We start from the raw sequence: 23014 nt of genomic DNA, 5'->3' as shown, positions 1-23014 counted from the left end.
TAGGTGGTGAATATGGTCTTTTTGCTCTTGGGAGTGCACAGAGAGGTCATCCATAAATACTTCCAAGAAATTTCAAAGGTATGTCATGATATTATGACATGTGAGCTATTGAAAAGAGGATGGGACATGTTGGGTTCAAGCCCTTGTCGGTTAGCCCGTGAGAACAAGACTCAAAGCATACAGCTATAGACCATCAGATTAGCTGAGTTTGCATGAGGAAAAAGGTGTGGTTGATATCACCTTACCAAAGCTATGTAAGGACCTTTTATTAATAGAATTATAGTAGTAGCGTTGTTTATTTTCAAGCTGTGTTGACCTCTCTCTCTCTCTCTCTCTCTCTCTCTCTCTCTCTCTCTCTCTCTCTCTCTCTCTCTCTCTCTCTCTCTCTCTCTCTCGCCTTCTGCTGCATCTCCACCTGCACCACCATGCATCCCCCGTAGCTGCAACACCAACAACTAGTATTAGAGCAAGGTCTTCCCGTCCATAACCGTGCAAAGAAGAAGAAGGAGCTGTCATCTGAACAGTCTCCTGCTTGAAGAAATCGCTGAGGTTTGACCTTCATCAAAACACTTGGTTTTGGGCTCATCAGAAGCGCCTAGGGAAGATAGCAAAAATCCGTTTCTGTAAGGGGCTCAAATCTCTCACCCACGAGCAGGTACAAAGATATCAAGCGTAGCATGCAGCTCACTGTTTTTCGTTTTTTCCATGAAAGCTTGCCTTGTGTTTCATACCATTAAATTAAATTCATGAACTATCCATCCAATTTTTGTCCACCCTTCCTATCTAAGCCATGTTTCCTACATACACACTCACATTGCTCCTATATATCTCTGTGCATACTTGAGTTAAGCCTTGTATTCCGGTGTGCTACGACTACAGCATTTTACTAGTGTGCAGAACTTCCAGAAAATCAATTGTTAGTTGCTTCCCAGAAATTCGATTGCTGCAAATTGACTCTGGAATTAAAATCAATTGTTTTCGACTCTTTGACGGACATTTTTTGCCAGCATAAAGCTATACTTTGCATATCGAATATGGCATCAAAAGTCGACAAGTTCAATGGATTTGGCTTCCATACTTGGCAGATCAAAGTTAAAGGCTATTTGATGCGCAAAAATTTATGGAATGTGGTCAAGCCTCTCGCAGCCGACGAATCTGGCACATCCGCTGCAGTTACAAGGGCATTATCTGCTAAGCTACAAAGGAAAGACAAACAAGATTTTGGTATCATCCTAACCTCCTTAGAAGACGATTTTATTCATTATTTGGACAATGTTGATTCTTCAAGTGCTGCCTGGATAGAGTTAGAGAAGCTTTTTGGTGCCAAAGCTAAGTATTCAAAAATGAGTTTAAAAATGGAATTATATTCCATCCGCATGCGTGAAGATGAAAACATTGCAGCTTTAGCCAATAGACTGAAGAGTATTAGAACTCAACTTGTTTATGTAGAAGCTTTAGTACTAGAAGAAGATCTCATAGACATTTTGTTAAAAAGTTTGACTGACAAATTTCATCAGATTGTTACTGTTTTAAAAGAGAAAGATCCACTGCCCTCCTTGGATGGTATCATCAATTCATTGCAGGAAGAAGAACGCAGGGTACCTAGTACCAATTTTACTATCATTCCCAGTGCATATACAGTCTCGAATGTCGTACCCCCCACCAGTTCTTCTGATACTTCCAGTGCATATGCAGTCACTAAATGTGCTACGACAGCAGCTTCATCTCGACCATTCAATGGAACGAGATCTTGTGCCATTTGTGGGCGCAACAATCATCAGACGAAAGACTGTTTCAAGAAGAATCCTTGTGTTCACCGGTAAAACAAATCATCCGTCAAATAAGTGCTTTCAAAAGGGTACAACTCAAATTCATATATTCTGTTGATGAGGAAATTTATTAGATCAGCTCTTTTCATGTTGTTTAGTCAAAATAAATTGTACGGGTTATAGACACTGCCACAAAGATAAGTGGTATGACCTCCCAATTTTTATCAGTTCTCAGCCCATTTTTGTTGCACTCTCATGAGGTTACTGGGTACACCATAAACCCAAGGTTTGGCAGTGAACCAAAAACTCCATTTTTGGTAGCTAACTTTTTTGACCTACACCCTATCTGTTCAAGGGGGGGTTATTGATCTAGCACCAGGTTATGGATACACCAGAAATCCTTTGGTTGTGAGAAAACCTAAAACTCACGGTTGACGAGTACACCAAAAACTCGAGGTATCATGAGTTGCTTGTCCAGTTCGGGCTTGCGGGGGGGATTGTTGGGTTCAAGCCCTTGTCGGTTAGCCCGTGAGAACAAGACTCAAAGCATACAGCTATAGACCATCAGATTAGCTGAGTTTGCATGAGGAAAAAGGTGTGGTTGATATCACCTTACCAAAGCTATGTAAGGACCTTTTATTAATAGAATTATAGTAGTAGCGTTGTTTATTTTCAAGCTATGTCTCTCTCTCTCTCTCCCTCTCTCTCTCTCTCTCTCTCTCTCTCTCTCTCTCTCTCTCTCTCTCTCTCTCTCTCTCTCTCTCTCTCTCTCTCTCTCTCTCGCCTTCTGCTGCATCTCCACCTGCACCACCATGCATCCCCCGTAGCTGCAACACCAACAGGACATTGGTCCATTCCAAAGGGCATGACTTGATAAGCGAAGATTCCCTAATCTATAGTGGATGACATCATGTGTCGGTCATGTGGTGCTATTCTCACCTGGCTGTTACCATATGCATGTGGGAGAGATGTGTGTGAACACACTTAAAACCATTGAGACCATTTTTTCCCACACTTGGAGGTTTTTTCCCCCGTGCATTGTATACACGCCCATCATTCTAGGGATAACTTATCTTTCCACTGCACACTAAGTAATACTACTCTCTGTTGTGTGCCTTGAGCTTCTTCGTGTTCTCCAATTTGTATGTGTTTCCCTGCAACCCTATTTCCAACAATTGGTATCAAAGCAGGTTGCACCCTCTCGGGCATAGTTGCCATCATCGCCAACACATGCCTGCTCACTTTCTCAGGTTGTAGTTAGCTTTGGTGAGCATCATTAGGTTGAAAAAAACTCGAGGTAAGCTCGTAGTGCTTGATCTGCTCAGATTTTCCATTCGGGCTCATTTTGGCCTTCGTTTCCACTACAGGCAGTACTTCGCATGCAATTTTGTCCTTTTGTGCAAACTTTCTGTCAGTGCCATTCTTTGCATAACACGTCCCTTACAGTCTTCTTTAGGTTGTGCTTTATAGCATGTGCTAGTCTCGCTTTGTTTCTCCTCTTATTAGGCAGGTTTCACATCGGGTGCAGGCACTCGCCCCATGGATGACAACAACATGGATGTGGCCAAGATGTTTGCTACTGAGGATAAATTGGATGCCAAAAATTACCCAATGTGGGCTTACATGATGCAACACGTTCTTGTGTCAAAAGGGGGTCTGGAATGTTGTGCAATCCATTGATGTACATCTTGGTTCTGAGGATACATGCGGTGTTGAGGATGTTGCAAGTTTTGGTGGCAGGGTTGATGTTGCCAGAGCTGTTTTGTCTACGGTTGAGCAAGCTCGTTGGGATGTAAGAGATACACAAGCTCATGCATTGATTGCATTATCTGTGAAGTGCACTATTACTCCTCACATTTATTTAGTTAAATCTGCAAAACAGGGTTGGGATATTCTACTTGGTCTTTATGCAAGTCGCAAGGAGGCTAAAAATGCATTGCTACGTAGAGAGCTGAAGTCAAAGATTACGGATGAGGAAGATGAAATGGACACTTTCCTTTCTGGTAGTTCCTTTGTGCAGACTATTCTTGATGCTTTGCCCATTTCTTACTAGACTTTTGTTAATACTTGGAGGCTTATGACCCAAGGAAATCTTGAAGGTGTCAAGTTTGATGGATTATGCACATTGCTATTGCAAAAGTCACTTTCAAGAAGAAACAGGGCTAAATAGCGTGCAGTTGATTAAGCCTTTATTGCTACTCAAAGAAAAAGTGGTAACTAGCCACTTCTCATGGTTCTTCTGCGAGAGGTAAATCACTTGTTCGTAATGCTTCTATTGGTAGCACTTTGTCTGGGAACTTTGGTGAAATGGGGAAAAAGAAGATGCATTTCTATTATTGTAAAGCTAATGATCACTTGATCAAGGAGTGTTCAAAATTGAAGGCAAAAGAGGCTAAGAAGAAAGAGGTTGGTTCTAATACAAGTGCAGGAATTGTAGAATCTTCTGTGAAGGGAGATTGTGATGCTGATGTAGAGGTAGAGTGGGCATTAAGTGCAGAGTGCACTTATGATCCTTCTGTCCATGATGCATGTATGTCGGTTGTCGCAGATGCTCATGTGTGGTACTTTGATAGTGGTGCTACAAAGCACATGACCTCTCATCATGGCTTGTTTACCTCTCTCGAGGATGTCCCTCATGGGTATGTAGTCACTTGTACCAATAATTCCTTTTATTCGGTCAAGGGAATTGGAAAGATTGTGTTGACTATTGCGAATGGCAGTCTTTCACACTTGTTGATTGTACTTTATATACCTAGGATCAAGAAAAACCTTTTGTCTATACATGCACTTGCTAGGCTTGGTCTTGTTGTCAAATTTGTGGATAACAGATCATGATCTCAAATTTGGTGATAAAATTGTTGCATTTGGTATTTTGTGTCGTGGGATGTATGAGTTGACTTTGTATGACAAGTGTGGGCACAATTTTGCAAATGCAATTGTGGATTCAAAGGCTATTTCAGATGCAAAACTTTGCATGCACATTTTGGGCATCTGAATTTTTTCAGTTTTCTGCGTTTGTAAAAGTCTGATATGGTTGCTTCTTTGCTGTCTCTTGAAGCACATGCATCAAATTGGACAGTAAATTGGATGCACCTTTGTCTATTCATACTCGTTCAAGTTCTCGCCATGCATCAGATTGTTATGCTTTGGTTGTTTCTAGTCTATGTGATGTCGAGGAACCTTTGTCATTTGATAAAGCACAAAACTCAAAAAATTGGATGGCTACCATGCAATCAAAATATGATGCACTTATAGAAAATGACACATGGAATTTATGTGATTTGCCTCCTAACAAAAAGGCCATTGGTACGAAGTGGGTTTACAACTTGAAACTCAAGTCGGATGGTGAGATTGATTGCTATAAGGCTCGACTTGTTGCAAATGGCTATGCACAGCAAAAAGGCATAGATTTTGAAGAGACTTTTGCTCCCACTTGTTGTATGACTATTGTGCATTTTCTATGTGCACTTGCATCTCATTTTGGATGGGATGCACATCAATTAGACATTGTTATTGCTTTTTTGAATGTTGACATATTTGAGGAAGTTTATGTAACGCAGCCTCACAATTCTGTCAAGAAATGACAAGAGGATAAAGTGTGAAAATGTAAGAAAGCATTGTATGGGTTGAAGCGATCTCCTCGTGCTTGGTATGAGAAAGTCCACACTCATGTGGTTAAAGGATTTTTTTGTAATAGTCCAACGGAAAGCACTTTGTATTTAAAGTGTGAGGGTGATGTACTTATTGTTGTTCTATATGTGGATGATTTGTTGATCAATGACCCAAAAAAGACACATACTGCTGAATTTAAGGGTGATTTGAATGCTCCTTTCAAGATGAAAGATTTGGGGTTGTTGCATCATTACTTGGGCATACCGTTTAAGCAATCTGATGGTGATTTGCCTTGTGTCAAACAAGTTACATAGAAACATTGTTATGTAAGTTTGGATTTGAGGATTGAAAATCTATTGTCATTCCCATGGAAACAGGTTTGAAATTGAGTCTTCATGGTGCTAGTGATTCTACAGATGTCACATTTTACCAACCTGCTGTTGGATGCCTTATATATGTATGCAATATGAGGCCAGATATTCAATTGGCAGTCTCACAAGTCAGCAGGTTTATGCATAGCCCAGGGTCTAAGCATTGGCAAGCTGTGAAGAGGATTTATTGCTGGCAGTTTGCATCTTGGGTTGTTTTATTGCAAGGGGGGATCATTGCCGCTAGATTTACATGCTTTTTTGGACTTAAATTGGGCTGGTTGTTTTGACATGTGAGTGTCAAAACAAGTGGGCTGGTTCTTTTGACACACGAGTGTCCACAAGTGGTTTTTGTTTCATGCTTGACAGTTCATGCATATCATGGTTGAGCAAGAAGCAACCTTCTGTGGCCACTTCCATCTATGAGGCTGAGTAGATGGCAATCTTCACAACTACGGTTCAGTGTGTATGGTTCAGACACCTTATGGCCGATTTGGGCGTTGGCAAGACACTTCGAGCTTGAATTTTATCTCAGAGTAACCCACATATTCTCCAGAGAGTAACCATAATTACCCCATGTTTTGAGTTCCTAGTATGTTCTGATCCAATCACAACAAAGTCTACTTCCCAAGGATAGGCAATCAGCCAAAACCAGAAAAAAGGAGGGCAGAGACCATCACAGGCTTAGTAAAAGGGCCATCTCACATACTGGCGAGTACTAAATATACAATTAGTACCTCATCGAAGTCTACACACTTAGCTGGAGATACCATTTTTATATTCTTCCACATAGCATCATGCAGGTATGCAATCATTCTCCTACGTACTGCTACAATGAGAGCAAGTAAAGGTAAGTTTAGAAATAGCCATGCTTAGGATTTTATAAAGTTAATGACCCTACCCATTAAAGGTAAGATGCATCCAGTATCCATAAGTTACAAACTATGAGTGTTGATCAATCGGGCAAATAATGTATGCAGGCAAAAAGTATTCCAGTTTTAAACATCTTAACAAAACATCACACTATTCGGATATGAGATGCTCAAAAACCTCAACCAATTTTCCCATATCTGGCTGTACCACAATAACCAACCAGTGAAACCTCATTAAAAATCTCGAGACCTGGCAGCCCTTAATGATAGAGCAACCGAAAAAGTTCCTCAATTTCTTCAAATAAACCAGCTAAAAACAAACTTCCCAGAATCATAGAGTTATTAAAAAAATTGTCCAATTAACTAATGCTTAAAACATTACAATTTATCTAATTTAAGCACCTTCATTTTAGCCAAACAGTCCAGCTCACAATGTTTTTAAGGCTTCAAGAGAGCCGAACAGATAGTTAACCTGTAGACTTGGAGAGGAAGATGATTCCACCAAAACTTTCTCAATATTTTTCGGCATGTTGAAGTCACAACCGCAAATAAGATTTGAACGCACAAGCTGTAGTCACCGACCACGATGCTAAGTGAGTAAAGTACTCACCTTATTGAGGGTTTTATAGATGATGATGCCTCTCCGTAGCAGAAGGGACCCAGATTCGGCCTGGTATTCCCGTCATCGAGGTCGCCCTTAAAGACCCTATTTCCAGGGATTTCTCCCAGCACACGATTCGGATGAGAAAAGCCACTGTCGAGACACATTCTCTATAGACTCACCTGCAAACCCACTATTCGTATACAGAAGGTAGCGTGCGACAGGTAAATACAGGAGAAGCCTTGCAGAGGAATATTCAGACGCCACGCAATATAAGTGTAATGCATTTTTAGGGTAATAAATAGGTAAAGACACGCTTGTGCCCAATGCAAAAAGAGGATATTAAAAAAAAACTTTTAATGAGCCCCACTTATCAATATGGCAGTAGATAGTATGGCCTTTCTCGAATGCTTTCGCAAGGTCGATATGCGGTCCATACAATTCCTTAAGAGGTATTGCCCCTAGCACTGGATGGACATAAACAACCAGTTACCCATAAAACCGATATATCAAACGAGACTATAATCATTAAACTATCCAATTGGGTAAATTATGAGAATCGACATATGCCAATCACAAAGAGGTGAGTTAATGTAATATTGGACACATTAAGAGATGTCAATTAGTTTGGGTAATTCGTACACATACCCATTTGGTTCAGGTATCAATGTAGGTCTATAAAAGAATGACGTTTTATAAAAAAAAAAAACGAGTGCGTAGTATCAGTCTTGAGTAACTTTCAAAGAGTTTACAGCCAACAGCTTACTCTGTCGTAAGGTGTGTCATACACATTATATGTTATGACTTATAATCAAGATCAAATTTTAGCCATAACCATTGCACATCTTCAGCAGTCAAGTGAGTCTACTAGGAGAACCACACTACTCCATTATGAGTGTCTTTTATTTCCGCAATTAGGAACATCTGTTACGCAGACGAAGTGGTGGACATATCAGGATAGAGTGACGCGGGTGACCCTTTGGGGTCGAGAGCACTTTAGGAACAATATCCGTCTGGTGATGGTAATTGAAGCCATGGGCATAGGGCCACAATATTATTATGTAGAACATTCAATGAAGCGAGGGTTTTCAGAACGGTTATATTTGCTAGCGCAGTTTCTTCCACACCATAAGATTTTTTTGTACCGCAGTTATGGACAGCCCCTCAGAGGATACTTTAACAACACACCACGCACCAGGGAGTATGGTATAATCTGGGCTAACCGTATCTTACCTTTGGCCGAGCGTCTCAATACATGTTATTATTGTGATAGCTGCTTGTGCGATCATGTAATGGATGGTTTAATAGAGATGTAGAGGTGAAGAAAGGAAAGGTTTTTTTTAATAAAAACTAGCCAAGATTTTTCTGTCCAATTTAAGTGGTGAAGCATGAGAAAGGACTCGTGTAATTTTGTGTGTGTGTGTGTGTGTGTGTGTGTGTGTGTGTGTGTGTGTGTGTGTGTGTGTGTGTGTGCGCGCACTTTGGTGTGTGTGAACCACCTTTAGGTGAGGATAAAGTTGAGCCAACTTGCCTCTATTCGGTCACAAAAGGGGGGAAGCCGAGTGGACTCCAACGATTGCCCAAACTCTCTGTGCAGGCCCGCATTGCTCGGCCCCACCCACCTCCTTGAAAGCCACTTTCCCACCACGGCACTCATACCCCCCTTGGCATAAAACCTCTTCCTTGTTGGTGCTATCTCTAGGCCCACAAGCTTCCATATCACAAGCAGCAAGGAGCTTCCAAAGGCATTCAACATCAACTCAACATATATCTCCGACCATTCAAACTGAGATTCAAAAGTTGTTAGTCTCTCTTTTGAAAGTGCTCCAACTTTTCCTGTTTATGGTGATGACATAGCTATTCTTTGGTTGTAAAAAAACACTTTTCATGCCATATTTGAGCTAGGAACTGTAGCACATTTCACTCTAATATTGTAAAGGGTCATTACCCTAGCAAGTTTACTTTTTGGTAAGACCTCCATACAAGCAAAATGTCTACCAAAAATATAGACAAACTCAATGGCATCGAGTTGCACACCTAGCAAACCAAAGTGAAGGGGTTGCTCATGAAGAAGAACCTTTGGAGCATTGTGAAGCCTCGATATGAAACTGGAATGCTAAACAACAAGCCAAAGATGAGCAAGCACTTGGAATCATGATCACGGTCCTAGAATATCACTTCATCCACCACATTGATGATGCTACATCCACTCTTCATGCTGGCAAACCCTAGAACATATGCTTGGTGCTCGAGGTAAGCACTCTAAAATAAGCCTCAAAATCCAACTTTATGGTCTTATTATGCAAGATTAAGATGATGTTGCTAGCCTTCTTAACAAACTTAAGAGTATCTCAACCCAACTCATTTATGTCAAGGTACAAGATCCAAACGAGGATAAAATAGCCATCCTCCTTAAATCCCTATCAAGCAGCTTTAATAACATTGTAGCTGGTAAAGGAGAAGGATCCCATCCTCGAACTTGAAGATGTAATCAATTCGCTTCTAGAGGAAGACAAAAGACTTGGCACTTACGCAGTGGTCATCAAAGGTAAAGGTTGCTCACATTGTGGAAAAGCAAGCATAAATCGCAAGATTTCTTCCATATTAAGGTATACCCTCATTGCAACAATAAGGGACATGCACCTAACATATGTTTCTTTAAAGGTAATGCTAAGAATCAAGAGAATCCTAGAGATACCAAAGGCAAGGTACATATAGTAATACAGGAAGAAGGGGATGTCCCCAGTGGTACTATAGCTAGACTCGATCGACATAATCAACCTAATAGAGGTGATGGCCACTTATCTTCCTAACTCTCTCACTAGCAATTTCACATTGACTGTTGCACATAGTTTTTATTATGTTATTTTCCCGACCTATTTTATGTAGACCTTACGATCATTTTGAGTAGTGAAGAATACTTAGCATCTTTCAACCTACATCTCAATTGTGTGCTCCTTGTTTCTATGTGTGACCTTGCAAGAGCTCAAACTCTCTCCTCCTCTATCTCTTTATAGTTTTGTGCAAACATGTTTAGCAATGATCGAATCAACCAAATTTTCAATGAGAAGTTGGGGAAGAAGACCTTAAATATGAGTAGAAAGATGCACCAGCATTGCCCAAGAAGAATCATACTCCTTAGCAAGTGAAGGCTTTCAAAGATTTGAACTAGGGAGCACAAAAGTCTATGTATTGGTTATCTATCAGTGTAAATGACACATTGATAGGCATATATAGGATGCACTTAAAACAATTTGGTCTCACTTGATTAGGACCAAAAACTACATAAGTTAATTGCAATTGAAGACAAAGCGAGATATACTATGCAAAAAAAAGGACACGAGGAGAGTGAAATACGCAACACCAAGAGATATATACAAATGGAGACTAATGCACCTATTGCATTAAACTTTTTTATCCCTTTCCTTACCTTGTGCACTTTTGCATGTTGCGATTCTACTATCAAATGTTGCGAAAAAGATGATAGAGAGGGCAAAAGCTTTTGGTCACTACCTTTTGGATGTTTTTTAGGATAGTGGATGCTCTCAGCTTAGTGGGCTCACACTCCTTCATTTATCGTTCTCATCTCAAAAAATGTAGCAAACATGCCTTACACCCCAAAAAGTTCAACACTCGTAGCTTTCTTATCATGTTTGTTGACTATAACTCCTCTTCAACTACTAGTCATTAAGAAAGCAATATTATGTGTGACTACGTGGTACGGAAGCATCCTCGTGCATGTGCAGTGAGAAAGGAGATGAGAAGAGAGAGATGTTTGCATAGTGGATTCATCACAACATGAATTAGTTATAATCCCTTATTCATCTACTATATCCAAAGAATAAGGTTAGTGAATTAGAGATGGGTGTTGATGGTGTTTGGCCAGTTGACATGGCCTTTACCCCAACAACATAAGGCCAATGTGGCCCCAAGTGACCAAAGAACAAAAGTATGTACAAAACATGCACAACCGTGAATCATGATAGTGGCTTCACCATACACCCATCAATTCTATTGAATGTGAAAACCGCTCCAAAGCTACGCTTTTTGAAAGAGCATCCTCAGTGTTTAGTTGATATGAACTTTGACAAGTGCAATCCGCTTATCTACCAACATATTTCAAATGAAATGGTGTACCTGACCTCAATTGTAAGGTAAACCCCATCTTCATCCACTCGTGTGCAAGCCCTCATACACCTTGACATCCATGTGTAACAAAGCCCAAAACTCTATGCGTGTAATGACACCTAGAAGCCATTGTGTTAGCGTGTGTCGAAAAGCTACACCACCCTCCATGCCAATATACGAGGTTTGTATAAGATTTTCAACCAAGTACTTCAAGTATTATTTTCATTATGAATGCGTCACTTCTATATCCGCCATAGCCTTATTGGTGGTATCAGAGCCGATGGTTTGATGCTTAAGCCTCTAAATCCCTCTTACATCATCATTAAGTACCTTCATTGATTGCATTCATTCCCAAGCTTTGTTTTTCTTAATCTTTCTTTTAACGCCTATGGTATTTGACATCGAACACGCAGAGCGGATATTATGATCAAACTTGCCATGCTTTACGAATATTGCAAGTTGACAGGCTTGTCTATGTTCAACCTAGACAAATCGCTAGTGGCATATGCGAGCTTTTCAAGCGTCAACAGTCGAGATAATGGGCTGGAGATGGTATATGATCTTGACGCGTAGAATGTTTTTTCGGTTCTGGCATGTAGCACAGTTTTTGGGTTCGGTATGGTATTTGGCAAATGGAATTTCTTGGGGTTCGCACATTTTCCGTATGAGCCATACCTATTAATGGAAAAATTAGGGGACTCCAACTAGCACTTCAATGTAAAGTGCACTGCAATAAATGAGCACTTCAGCATTGCACGTGTATCCAATCTAACTTGGCATCAGGCCCTGGGTCCAAGGTCATCTCAAAACCTTAGCAGTCAATACCTCCGAGGGTATACTAATATCCAATACAGATATGACTATCCAAGACACAGTAATAACCACCACCTTTCTCGAGGCTACTAACCAACTACTCTCAAACATTACTGAGAGATGGGCAGACCAGAGCTTTCTTAACCAAATAAAAACACTAATTTTTAACTGCAAAAAGTCCAGGCATACAAAAAAAATTAGTAGTTTACTAGCCAAAGTCCAGATACTTTTAGCATAGTTGCACACATCAAATTGGTTTTTTCCACAAGGCAGATGCCCACACAAGCAAAAGCGCATCCCAAATGTGATCCACTTGTCTGTAGCCTAAACACCCTCAAATCCTTTCCAAGAACATAAAGGCTGTAGAAGGCAGATATAGATCTTGACTTATATCAATGGAATGGAGTGTGCAGTGGGAAATTTAAAGTAGGCCTCAGCAGCTTAGACTCTGCTCCCTTTATAGCTTTTACCTTAAAAAGTAAAGGTATTGAGTTCCTCATTATCTGAATCATAGAAGACACTTAGCAAGTCAAATGCAATCCAAAGAGGAATAATACTGTTGTTACATTCGGAAAAAAAGTTCCCCCACAGTTGCAGGTTTCCAAGTGGAAATTAAGTACTTGATGATGCTTGTACTGCGACCAACCGCAAAAATAACCATAATATTTAAGAGCACCTCGCCCATGCTCCATAGGATAGACCAATCTACTACGCCGAGCCAAAACCAAACACGGTTTGGCCTGGCCTACCTTCCCTCCAAAAGAGCCTTCCTTACTCAGCTCAGTTGTCCACCTGCTTATTTGTGACTATTTTTCACAGGTACTCGACTACAAAAGAGAAGTCTTCCAGTGATCAAATTGATATGCCTCCATCAAACTGCTTTGCTGACAACAAAAATCAGAAATTCAGAGATGAACAATCCAAATGCCTGAGTGATCATGATCTACTGATACACTCCCTGGAACCTGCAAGACAAGAATAGGCCTTGCAAGTTCTCTTATGTTCATTGACTGCAGAAAGTGAGCCTTTTGCACTACATAATCTTATGTTAGCTGAGATAGGGCATACATCCATGCACAGCTGCCACAGAGATCGTCCTGCTACTGTAACCGATCATCCCACTCTGCTTCAAGAACATATGCTTGTATATAGAGCCACTTTTTGTTAAGAGCTTTAGTCCACTCGTTCGTCAGCTGCACAAGCCTCTGTAGACAGGCAGGGTCTATGCGGTCATATGGTGCATGAATCCCTAGATAGAGAGGGAAGGCTTGCTTCCGTTCTTTTTTGTGGAAGAAATTTCATGGTATACAACATAAGTACACCAGCATATCAATACCATCTCCATTAGCCAAGGTACCCCAACCAAAAAAAAAGGGCCTCCTATTCCATTCACAAACCTTTACAAGTATGCTAGACTGTAGTGGCCATTATCCTTGAGGAGTTCCTGTTCAGTACCTCCTACTCCGTTCACAAACCTCTCCAAGTATGCTAAGTCACTGCCCAGCGTTCACAATTTGGAGGGGGCAAACTGCTGGCACCTTGCTGTAAACTTGGTAAAGTTCCAAAGACAATGTTTCAAATGGCAAGAGAGGGTAAGGCTCTTTCCAGGACAGACAGGAAATGACCAAGCAGTTAAGAGCAAGCCGCTACCACAAAAATTAACTGACTTACCACACAAAAGTTTATTACCCTTCCCTCCTCCCTCTGATTCTCCTTCACTTTCCCCATTCAAACAAACAAAGAAACAAAAGTTATGCTCCTTGCCTGTCTTCACAACTTGACATTGGACGCCTCTATAGATCCATGGGCCACGTACTAGCAAGAACAGCAGTTCAAAAGAAGCAATACCAATGATAATACACACGCTTCAATTTCAAAACAAAACTTACAAGTCAACCCATAGAGAAACCAGTTTACTGTGAGTGTAGGTAGCTGGTTAACCAGTTTGGAGATGAGAGAGACAATTAAAAACTGTTCATAGAGAGCAAGTAGCCAAACTATTGGAAACGGTGTCCTGAGAACAAATCCTTTCACATTATGGCCCGGCGTCGGCAATTTTTCATACCAGGCTAAACCAGCTGTAGACAACAAAAGATTTCCAAAGTACAACAGAGCAATGAATAGGCTCCGACTACTAGCAGAACCAAAGAACACGTTGACAGCTTTGCTGTCTCAATCTCCTCCTCCAAAAAGATAACCGAGTGAGGAACCTCCACCAGGAGCAGAGTGCACTTTTGTAGAAGGCCGATCCTACAAAAGGAGAAAATGTACTGAGATATATAGCTTGCATAGACATACATCAGCACAAGAGAGGAATGAGAAAGCCAAATTCCATCTTGTGAACTTTGGAGTCCAGTGCCCGCAAACTTCAGGGAGTACAGAATACGCATGTATGCACCATAGTGACATGAATGGGGAGCAGACTAACCCAAAGGGGTGGGGGGGATGGGATGATGCAGCTCTCAATCATCAGTTAGTCGAGAGAGTACTCTGAAATGTAGACTAGGCTAGACTGAGCAGATACATAAAGGGTACAGTACGCGAAGAAGAAAATTGAGAGCCAAGACTGAAAATACATGTAGCTTTTAACAAATGTCTGTGTTAAACTGAAACAAACTTTTAGTGCTCATTCCTTTGAGCATAAGTAAATAAACCAGACATACTGGAGTCTGGAACACCCTCTATTTTTTGAAGGTAGATAGTCACTTTCCAAATTTCAATTCAGTATGTATTTATGGACAGTCCTTGCAACTTGCAAGCAAGACAGCTCACATTATTTGAAATGTTCAGATGCAAAATACTCCAAACACATGCTTGAAGAGCTTGCGAGTAGATTCCGTCTGAAACTAACATATCAGACTCACACCTAAATGAACACTGTATATTGGCCTAAGCCGTATGCGACAAATAAGCAGTGGAAGCGTGGACTCAAAAAAAAACCAGAGAAACAGAAAAAGCTAGAAATAAACATTTCCTCACTACATCATACACGCCAGTAAAGTGTAGTCTAGGAATTGGTTTCAATTTAATAACCAGTCTTTCCCTCCTTCGGAATTGCCCCTCTTCTACCTTAAGAGTAGCTGATAGAAATGTCTAAACTCTGGCTTCAGCTATTTGCCGGCGGGGTGAAGATGGGGGGAATTTGAGAGAGAGAGAGAGAGAGAGAGAGAGAGAGAGAGAGAGAGAGAGAGGACAGAGCAATTAAACAATTACAACAATCTTCTAATAAGCTTGCTTATTATATCCAATTGGGAGAGGTCACAGCAAACTTCTAATCAGCTTGCTTATATCCAATTCAAGGGGTCCAAAGAGTCATATTTGCGAGGTCTACATGTGACAACAAATGCTCTACTGTCAGCGATTAAGCAAGTTGCCCCACTATCAGCAATTACGGATGTTGCCCGTCTCTGACCTCTGGCATGAGGAGGATGCAGGGCCATGCACATACAGAACAACAAAAGGTTGGTGTGGTTGGTGCACAAGAGGAGGTAGGCATGTTGAACAGCAAAGGCTGACTTCTCTGCCTTCAAGCTGGCATAATTTCACAAACTCCGTGGGCTATGGAAGCATATAGACCACGTACTCACATGTCAGCATGTACAAGCGCGTCGCATGGGCCCTGATGGTTGTCGTTGAGTCTAAGGTAGGCAGGGGGAGGGTGCAATGGCAAAGCAACATTAACACTCTATTGCATGTAATCGCCTGCTAAGAGATAATCCATTTTAACCTATATGCGACAAGCAGCAGCGGGTACAACGTTCAAGCTAGTTCAAAGACAACCTCTTCCCCACAGAAGAGAATGAGACAACCATGGCACAAGCGCGGGTAAAAATGCTAACATTCAACTTAGTCGACTGCAATCAGTATTCCTCTTTTATAAGGCACACTGTATGAGCAGGGTAAAAAAGCAGCATTCTGAAACCAAGTTCAACATTTCTCAGTTTTGGAGGCACCATGGGCCTACTAAACTGTGTCTTACACAAACAAGCCAGATCTGTAATTAAAATGCATCCCCTACGACTTCAGAGGTAACACATCAACAAACATTACTCGTCTATCTATCCACCTTGTGATTTCAATGTTCTCCTCCCTCCCCCCCTAAACTACTCTTCCTGCCATGAGACAGAATGTCAGAGAAGATGCATTTTCGAGCAGATTGTGCTCAATCCCACGACAAGGGTCTTCCAAAAAAATGCCAGAAGTAAAACTTACAGTGATAAAGTTTCCTGTGTTTTGCCCATCCGCACGGTGATAGTTGTTGGGGTTACTGCCAAGCTGCCCAGCCGCAATATCAGGGACTCCTCCATTTTCAGGTGTCGCCTTTGCAAGGGTAGGAGGTACTTGGTTTGGTGGAGGAGTACTCTCTTTCACGGCAGAGGCAGCCCCAGTAGGCGGAGCACCTGTTGTGCCTGATGGTGCAGCCTTTGGCGGCTCATCTGATCCAAACAAGTAACCGAGAGAGCTTTGCCCGCCTCCATAGCTGACTCCACGCCCCATCTTCCTCGAGCAAAGTACTGCTTCAAAACAAATAGTTACATCTCGGAAAAGACAGGCAACAATCAGATCTGGACACGCCTCTCTCTCGCTCTCTCTCTCTCTCTCTCTCAAAACAAAATGTAGGAGTGCAATAAACGAGCAGGGCAAAATGCAGCAAATACAGCGTGGCAAGGGGAGGATAGAGATCTTACTTTGGAAGTCGCAGAAGAGAAGGTGCAGAGGTGTGTTGGCGATGGAGGACCAACTGTGACTGTGGAAATAGACCTAAGAGGGAACACCTTACAAAGGAACGGTTCTATTAAATTAAAGATGATGTAGCCACTTTCACACGTCTACAAATCACACATTAGGTGGTAGGTCATGTCTCCGTCCATGATCTTCCAAATCAAAAATGTCATGGTGCCTCCCGGTTGGAACTTTTAGCTTTGGAGGGTGTAAAGTCGAAGCTGAGCATAGCTCACGCTCATTACTTCCTAAGATGTTTTCATAGGATTGAAGTATTTTCCCCATGCGAACTTCATTGAGGCCTTGAGAATCTCAAATCCTTGGACCTGCTACATGTTGTTTCAATGCGCCTAAATGCCCATTGCCAGGATAACCTTGGCTATTTCATTGCGTAGACTTGAGAAGGAGCTCTCATGCCCTTGAGTTTAGATGTCATTGGTATCAAGGACCTTGGCTTTTTTTGGATCAACCTCATAGGGGCCAAATGAACAGTACTCTTGAGGGATATCCAAGACCCACTCGAAAAGCACAGGCAAGTCTGCTTTTACAGGAGAGACAAGCGATCTTGAAATGAATGCAAAGAAGCTCCAAGAAGAATAGGTAGGGCTAATGGGCGACTATTGTGAAGGGAAATAAGATGGTTGTGAACCGTCCATCCCCTCGTGCATCACCTCCCTCTTCACATGGATGGTGATAGAGCCACAGTGAAGCTCGACGCACCAAGGACATTCAAAACTTGAGCCAATGGATGAAGACAACTCTTAAAGAGTGCTCATCATTCTCGATGCTAATGCATAGGCACCATAATACCAAGCACTCTTGAGCACGTGTCCTCATCCCTCGCAAAGTGATCCATTACGACAACTATACATGGTGTGTGAAGCGTAAGTGGACAGCAAACTTGTAAATCCCTAGAGTTTAGTAACAATGCAATGGGTTGACTTGGAAAATACGTCACCATGGGCTATGAGGTACCTCACAAAAATTTGTGTAATAGTAATTTGTGTTTTTTACCCTCTTCTGCTCCTCTAATAAGAAGTGTTCAACAAAAAAGTTATAGATATCACCATTTCTAGTCTGTTTCATGAGCCATTTTGAGAGATCGGCTCTCTATAGTGAGATATCTTATAAATAGTATTATTAAGTCTCTTAGTGGCAGTTCAGCCACTTCTAGACCTTTCCTTCTCTTCTTTACCCATTGCTTTCCTTCCTCTTGAAGAGTATCCACCACTCCTCCTTAAGAGGTGTGGGTGAATGGTTAGTTAAGGGTCCTCAAACCATGTTCGAGCTAGCCCACATCTCCCTTTTAATTAGCATTCATGTGCCATTTTTCTATTACTCCCAGGATACTGGAATGGAGGTTCGAAGGTCCTTTTGACCGTGATTATGCATGGTTTTATGCTTTGGAGAGCACTGCTTAACACGTTTTCTTCGCGGAGGTACCTCATTGTCGAAGAAACTTCTACTCTCATTGTCACTCTATGTAGAGTGGGTTATGTCATTGGTCCATCTCTTCCAGATCGGATGGAATCGTTTAGGAGAAGCTTATCTTCTCCTCTTCAATACATCAGCAAATCCATTATGTGCAAGAGGACTATGTCCACAAGGTGATGCACTTTGTCTCCTATTTGAGCAAAGAGACTCTCTAGACAGATTTTTTTCTCTCACTTGATTAGTTTTTGAAAAATTAGATTTGCTTCCTCTAGAATAGTCTCCATCACTAGTACTCGTGCTACGGAAAAATATAATTTGTTGGCTTGTAATTGTGCATGGATGATTGCTCTCACAAATTAGGATTTATTTGTGCTTCTTGCAATCATCGTGTAAAATATCTAATTATATTCATTTCTTGTGCAGAAACATCAACATCATTAAAAATCTTGTGTAACAAGTTTGTATCAATTTTTTGAATATCACACATCGTCAATTTCCTCTTGTAAATAGGAGAGTTCACGTAACACCCGTACGCATGGTTGCCCTTGGACCGTCCATTCTTTAGCAAGAAAAGAAAACCGGTTATGCTCTGATACCAATGAAACAAAATTGTAACTTGCAATTGATTAATGTGATAATTCTTGCCTAACTAATTAATTTACTAATGAGAAAGATATTCATGAGAGGGCAGGGGCTACTACAAGCCATTCTTCACCCAACCTCTCTCATTTTATAGGTTCTTAGTCTATCTTTAGGAGACTCTTGAACCTACATGCATAGCTTAAAGTCAAGTCCCCTAGTCCTCCTGACAATACTCCCCCATTGGAGAAGAGTTTTCGTCCTCAAAAACAAAAGTGGAAGATGTCTTCGTAAGAGTACTAATGTTTCTCCACTACATTGCTTTGTAAGGGTCTATGTAAATGGATTACATGAAAAAACCAAATAATTACGAGAGTGTGTAACCAGATATCTAACTCACTTCAATATTTTGAATGGGTCTCAACATCTACGGGATAACTAAATGGATGACCAGTTTTCAGATTTTTTGAAGATTCTTCTTGATTTTCCATGAAACTAACTTGCCAACATTTATCATTATCGTACTTCTTGTATCTATTTTGTGCTTGGAACATTTTAATGAGCAACTTGTGGCATATTCATATGATCGTGGATAAAGTCCTGCACTTGTCAAATTTTCTTAGTAGGCGACCCCATCATAACTGGTGATCCACGTTGAAAAAACCATGCATAAGTATGAAAAGACGAAACCTAATCATGACATGCTTTGCTCTATTAACAGTAAACTCCAAAATAGGGAGATAAACTTCCTAATCGGATTACTTCTTTCTAGTGTACGCTCTTAGCATATCCTTTGGCACCTAAGTAACACGTTCAATGTGGCCATTCATCTTTGGATGATTTGCAGTACTAATATTGAGTTGTATTCCCCAACAGTTGAAAGACAATCTTCCAGAAATTACTGTTAAACTTGGGATCACAGTCACTCACAATATTGGTGGGCAATCTAGATGAACTATACAAATTGCTAGGCAATCTAGATGAATTGTACAAATTTCCAACAAAAAACATGGGTAACTCTAGAATTTTATTGGTGGACTTGGTGGGAATAAACTTGTAAAGTTTAGTCAACCTATCTACAATCAGCCATACCAAATCATGACCTCGTATGGTGGTTGGTAGACCCACAATAAACTCCATAGAGATATTGAACTTATTGTGACTTAAAAACTTTATAAGATGTCAAATGCATGAATTTGCATGCCGTTATAGATGTGTCTTTGCTAAACACTAGGGCCCATAACACCAAGTGTGCATGCATTAACGTGCGCTTTGTCATACGTGTCGGGGGCTGGGAATTTGCGTGTGCACTGTGTGCGAGCCTCAAAAGGCTGCAAGCACACAACTAAACAGTCCTAGTAAGCTCAAAGGGGAAGGGTGTGTCACTCACCGCTCAATGCTTCCCTCAAGGAGGATCCTGTGCCGCGAAGAAGAAGGAGCCACCCCAATGTTCTCTCTCTCTCTCTCTCTCTCTCAAGCATACACACACACACACACACATACACAAGTGAGCACACGAAGGAGGAGAAGATAGAGGTAGAGCAAGAGCACTTCTTAGCTTGCACCTCAAAGAAGGAGAGTTTTTAGTTCAAATGGACCTTTTATAAGAGTTTGACCCATTCATACATAGGCATCCACAGTGGCTGGTGGTTGCAAAACTATTGTCAAAATAAGATAAGTGGTGCGCCTCTCATTGGCGATCACCTACACACCTATTGGACCAACAAGCCCGGTCCATGACTCAATCAAATAAATAATAAGGCGTCCGTCGAAGGTGATAGGGTGTCCGTGAGGGTTAACATGCCCCCCTTCTTGATGTAGATTCCCGTCATTGAAAGCTATTGAGATGAATCCCGTTCGTCGAGGTGGAAGAGCATCCGAGCAATTAAAAAGCATATACAATTGTAGGCACACAAATTGATTAGTAACAGAATATTAAACAATTTGTTAGCAGTAAACATTTAAACTATAATATAACCAAACGCATAAGCAGTTGTAAAGGTAAAATATGTTGTTTAATCGCGAGAGCAAGGTATTTCATGTCTGAGGACTGACTAGAGGCTATACCTAGAAGACCTTGTCGTTAAGCTATTTCATGATACAAGGAATTGCTTGTGAAATCATCACCTGAATTATTCCCTTTGTTTGACCCCCCAAAGTTTTTTCACATTGATTCAACTTTAATGTGTGTGCTTATTTTGTAGGCCTTGGGCTTTTTGTTTTTCAAGAAAAAGTGCCCACACGGGAACCTCTAGGGCTCTGTTAACCGACAAGCCAGACAGTGGAGTCAGCACTGGGCGAATAGGAAGCTTGGGAACTGCCCAACGCTCCCTATCGGTTGGTGTTGACCTTGGCGTTAAAGACAATACAAGAGGCAGTAGAGTCAACACTAAGTGAATAGGAAGCTTGGGGACTGCCCAACGCTCCCTATCGCTTGGTGTTGACCTTGGTGACGAAGACATGACATGCAACAGTGAAGTCAACATCAGGCGAATATGAGGCTTGGGGACTGCCCAACGCCACCTATCGCTTGGTATTGACCTTGGCAAATAGGCAACGGCCTAGTAAACATCCACAGACATTACATTGTTTTGAGTCAGGGATCGGCCTTGTCGATCCAATAGGAAAAGGGGAAGAGTGATCACCGATGAGAGGCGCACTATAACTGGAACATTCAAGGGTTAGTTGGCTAAGCATGGGCGGCCAAGTGTGAATGGGTGAGCTCATATGAAAGTCACCTAAACCTAAAAAACATTATTCTCTCATTTGTGCAATTGAAGAGTACTCTTTCTCCATCTCCATCTTCTTCTTCTTCATCTCCTTGTGTGTGTGTGTGTGTGTGTGTGTGTGTGTGTGTGTGTGTGTGTGTGTGTGAGAGAGAGAGAGAGAGAGAGAGAGAGAGTAATCGAGCATTGCGACGACGGCACGGCGGCAGCGAAGCGGTTGAGCACGGCACGACGATAGATCCTTCTTCTTCGCGGCAAGGAGTCCTCCATGAAGGCGAGAGTAGGGCGATGAGTGACACACCCTTGCTCTCTTGAGCTTTCTAGATTAGTATGGTTGTGTGCTTGCAGCCATTTGTGGCTCGCACATAGTGTACAGCAAGTCCCTTGCATTGACACAGGACGACAGACGCGCACATTTTTGGCGTCGTTGCCGGGAAAATTCCATGCATTAAGCTCGAGTAACACTCTATGCTTCTTTGTGGTGCATTATGAAATGTAGGAAAGGTAGAGAAGGAAGGTGTGTGGCTTGTTGAGAAGGATTTGTGACCTTTGTTTTTGTTGCAGTGTACTGTTCTTGTTAATAAGGTGTTGAAAGGTACTGTGTTTTCTGTTCAGAAGGTGTTAGAATTAAGGTAGTAGATCTATAATGTTAGCTTTGTGTAAGGTACAATAAGTAGATCTTAGTTAATTAGTTGTTGTAGTACCGTATTAGTGTATAACAGTAGCTATGTTAGTTGCAAGTAGGTAGGTTAGGTGTGTGTGTACTCGCGCGCGCAGTGTGGCCACGGCGACCTTATCCCCCCCCAAAAAAAAAAGGTAGGACCGAGATTGAGAATATTCCCCAGGCCCAAGCCGAAGCCCACACTCAGGCTCAAGCCTCAGTCACCTTTTAGAATTACTTATTTTAGCCTCATGCCGAAGTAAAAATCGACCCTTTTGAGGACCATCGGAGCTTAGAGTAACCGAACATTGTGCTATAAAGCACACTACGACCCCTTGAGGGATACACTTGTTTCGAGCTATCACACGCTTTAATCCAAAAACCGATCATTAAAAAGTATTAAAAAACATCAAAAACGAGTTAAAACGGGTTGAAAACACCCAAAAATCAGGTGGTTAACCTTCGAGGGTATTTGCCGACACTTGTAGGGTGCCAAAGGCACATGCATCTGTGCTTTGATTGTGTGCTAGAGGCCGAGCAACTAGTGAGCATTAGGACTTACACGAGTTCTCAATACCCACCTACTTTAGGTTCCGGGCCCTCGGTGGGAACCTAAGGTAGTACCACTCAGGACCCGCATATAGCGTCTAGTGACTCTTCCTCTGATTACGACATCATGGAGGGTTACCCAATGCTTAATCCTAATAGCTCAAGCCAAGACATGCATGC

General features: G+C 41.6%; 1 protein-coding gene across 2 annotated transcripts; it reads right to left on the bottom strand.

Annotated features, from left to right (window-relative positions):
* Window positions 1-12576: 12576 nt before the first annotated feature.
* LOC147448184 (protein SPIRAL1-like 2) lies at window positions 12577-17009 on the bottom strand. Of its 2 annotated transcripts, none has more exons than XM_086524048.1 (3): window positions 16852-17009; window positions 16376-16677; window positions 12577-13047 (listed from the first exon to the last, which is right to left on the bottom strand). In XM_086524048.1, exons 2-3 carry the CDS (start codon window positions 16658-16660, stop codon window positions 12991-12993), a joined length of 342 nt encoding a protein of 113 aa, XP_086380174.1. In that variant the 5' UTR covers window positions 16661-16677; window positions 16852-17009; the 3' UTR covers window positions 12577-12990. The 2 variants fall into 2 exon arrangements, with proteins under 2 accessions (XP_086380174.1, XP_086380173.1); XM_086524047.1 differs by lacking the exon at window positions 12577-13047 and adding an exon at window positions 14176-14413 and having other exon boundaries at window positions 16852-17008.
* Between the last annotated feature and the right edge of the window lie 6005 nt (window positions 17010-23014).

Source organism: Adiantum capillus-veneris, chromosome 11 (assembly GCF_014529385.1).
Source record: "Adiantum capillus-veneris isolate H3 chromosome 11, ASM1452938v2, whole genome shotgun sequence".
NCBI classification, from domain to species: Eukaryota; Viridiplantae; Streptophyta; class Polypodiopsida; order Polypodiales; family Pteridaceae; genus Adiantum; species Adiantum capillus-veneris.
The sequence above is the reverse complement of the archived record's forward strand: the minus strand, read 5'-3'. Positions and strand labels throughout refer to the sequence as shown.

Coding starts and splice junctions, on each gene's coding strand:
- LOC147448184 (XM_086524047.1), bottom strand. CDS start 16,660: ATGGGGCGTGGAGTCAGCTATGGAGGCGGGCAAAGCTCTCTCGGTTAC. Junction 14,414..16,375: donor ACACAGGAAACTTTATCACT/GTAAGTTTTACT, acceptor CTCCTTTTGTAG/GATCGGCCTTCTACAAAAGT.